We start from the raw sequence: 3,007 nt of genomic DNA, 5'->3' as shown, positions 1-3,007 counted from the left end.
AACCTGACAGCACTATTGTTTGGCAGGCCTGGGCCGGATTTCAACCTGTCAGCCCCAGTGAATGTGGCCGGTGCCCTAGCCACTGAGCTACAGGCGCCGAGCCAAGGCAAAATTTCTTATTGTCCATGAAAATATATATTGGAAAATAGAGATTCTTGGTTCTGGAAATTTTATTTCCAGGTTTTAAAATGAAACCACTCTCTCTCATTCTAAGGGAGTGTAAGCTATGACTCTTATTTTAGGCTTTAAAGGTTTTGACAGGTTATTTCTTGCATGACTCTTATGTGTGGGTATTTTTATATTTAAAGTTTATCTAGGGCGACGCCTATGGCTCAGTGGGTAGGGCGCCAGCCCCATATACCGAGGCGGGGCGGGTTGGAACTTGGCTCCAGCCAAACTGCAACAAAAAAAATAGCCAGGCATTGTGATGGGCGCCTGTAATTCCAGCTACTCGGGAGGCTGAGGCAAGAGAATAACCTAAGCCCAGGAGTTGGAGGTTGCTGTGAGCTGTGACGAAGGCAACAAAGTGAGACTCTGTCTCAAAAAAAAAAAAAAAAGTTTATCTTACTAGTAAATTTTTGAGGTGTACTTAAAAGTGGGTATGAAACCATTATCACAGAATTTTCTATTTGAAGCAGTTGCTGAAGTATAATTTTGAGAATGTTGTATTTTTCTTTGTTTAATTCTTCTTGCAAATATTTCCTTGCCTGTTTAATTTACAGAACTTCCTCCCAAGTTCATTTAATGAAATTTTCACCAGATGGAGAATTTTTTGCCACTGCTGGGAAGGTAAATTGTGAATATGCTATTGCCAAATTGTGTGTTTATAGTTTACTTTGAAACTTTAAAAACAATAACCAGTTCCAGTCTTTTATTTATTAAACTTGAAAATAATATTTTCTATTAAAATATTAAATAGCAAAAATTGTTGTGTCAAAGGCAGTGTGGTATAATTGAAATGACACAGAGACAGATCTGAGTGTATACCATTTACCAGCGTTATTATCTTGGGCAAGTTAGTTAATCTCGGTAGTCTTTTCTTATGCATAACATGTGGATAACAGCATCTATTATATCTCATAAATCATTAATCGTGGGGTAAGACGGGATATACAGTGTTGAGTTACAGTGCCTTACATAGAGGATAACCGGTAAACTATAGCTTATATCATCTTTTAGCTGATATGTATATTAGGCTGTATTTAAGATAAAAGACTATATATAGGCTTTCTAGGACATGTTATTTCTTATAGTGTAGGCACTTTGTTATTATCTGTTGATTTCAGAACAATGTATTTCTTTGAAATTATTATTATTATTTTGCAGAGACAGAGTCTCACTTTATTGCCCCTGGCAGAGTACAGTGGCATCACAGCTCACAGCAAACTCCAGCTCCTAGGCTCAGGCAATTCTCCCACCTCAGCCTCCTGAGTGCTGGGACTATAGGCGCCTGCCACAACAGCCGGCTTTTTTTTTTTTTGCCACAGTCTAGCTGGGGCCGGGCTCAAACCCATCACCCCTGGTACATGGGGCTGGTGTCCTACCCACTGAACCACAGGTGCCGCCCTGAAATTATTATTATTATTTTTTCCCAGTTTTTTTGGCCAGGGCTGGGCCTGAACCTGCCACCCTTGGTACATGGGGCCGGTGCCCTAACCCCTGAGCCACAGTCACTGCCCTGAAATTATTATTATTATTTTTTCCCAGTTTTTTTGGCCGGGGCTGGGCCTGAACCCACCACCTCTGGCATATGGGGCCGGCACCCTACTGCTTTGAGCCACAGGCACTGCCCCGCCCTGAAATTATTTTTAACCATTGGTTTTTAGAGCAGTCTGTGAGCCCTGAATAGTGTGAAGTTGTTCTGATGGCTCAAAGCCTTATGCACCCTAAGAGGGTGAGATACTCTAAAACAGGGGTCCTCAAACTTTTTAAACAGGGGGCCAGTTCACTGTCCCTCAGACTGTTGGGGGGCCGGACTGTGGGCCCTGGGACGAGTCGGCTGCTAAGCAGGACAGACAGCGCTGGCAAAAACACCCAGCGGGCCGGATAAATGTCCTAGGCAGGCTGCATGTGGCCTGCGGGCTGTAGTTTGGGGACGCCTGCTCTAAAATCACAGGGAGGTGGTTTTTGTTTTTTATTTTTTAAGGCAGAAATGGATCTGTTTATTCTGATTGACTTTCCAGGTGCACCTGGTACATTCTAGTCTCACTTGTTCTTCCCTTATTTCCCAAATTAGGAGGTATAAATTTAATTATACATAGACTGGTTTATAGTATTAATTATTAACTAGTTAGTATCATCATCAACATTTTATGTGAAGAGTCATATGATAATTCATGGAAAGTATTCTTTTTTGTCAGTATTATCAGACTTCATAAGTCTGCTAGTGGTATCGATTTCTTATGTGGTATTTAGCTTAAGAGAAAAACCCTTAATTTCATCTTTCAGTCTTTCCTCAATGACTCCATTTCCCATAGTACATGGCAATTAACAACCAATTTCCTTGAACACAGAATACATACTTTCACACACTTTAATTCTCAACGCACAATTAAGAAATGCTAATTGAAATGTACCAGAATCAGACTTTCCTCCTTGATTTCCCTGTGTCCAACCTCTCCCCCATCCCCAACTTCTTGCCATTGGGGCGAAAGAAATCTTTCTTTTGCTATTTGACTAACCTTTAGTTGTGATCTGCGTGTTTTTCTGTTTTTTCCTTAGGATGACTGCCTTTTAAAGGTATGGTACAATGTAGAAAACTGGCGGACCACTGTTACCTCTCCAGATAGAAGTTCAGAAAACCAATCCCAAGGAGAAATTGACTTTTCTTTTGTTTATCTGGCCCATCCTCGAGCCGTAAATGGATTTTCTTGGCGTAAAACCAGCAAATATATGCCTCGGTCAGTGGTTTGGTTATTTTTTCTCATGTTTTAGGGAACACTGTCTTTGTGACTTTGATTGCTTTTCTTACTTTAAGAATTTGTAGGCTCGGCGCCTGTGGCTCAAG

General features: G+C 41.1%; 1 protein-coding gene across 1 annotated transcript in view; it reads left to right on the top strand.

Moving 5' to 3' along the window:
• DMXL1 (Dmx like 1) overlaps nt 1-3,007 on the top strand; it is a 157,712-nt gene that overhangs the window by 31,033 nt on the left and 123,672 nt on the right. Inside the window, exons 7-8 of the mRNA XM_023512698.1 lie at nt 723-789; nt 2,722-2,900. Coding sequence (XP_023368466.1) covers nt 723-789; nt 2,722-2,900 — 246 coding nt within the window. The remainder of the gene's footprint in view (nt 1-722; nt 790-2,721; nt 2,901-3,007) is intronic.

Source organism: Otolemur garnettii, unplaced genomic scaffold, assembly GCF_000181295.1.
Source record: "Otolemur garnettii isolate 467f Iridium unplaced genomic scaffold, OtoGar3 scaffold00030, whole genome shotgun sequence".
Taxonomy (NCBI): Eukaryota; Metazoa; Chordata; class Mammalia; order Primates; family Galagidae; genus Otolemur; species Otolemur garnettii.
The sequence above is the reverse complement of the archived record's forward strand: the minus strand, read 5'-3'. Positions and strand labels throughout refer to the sequence as shown.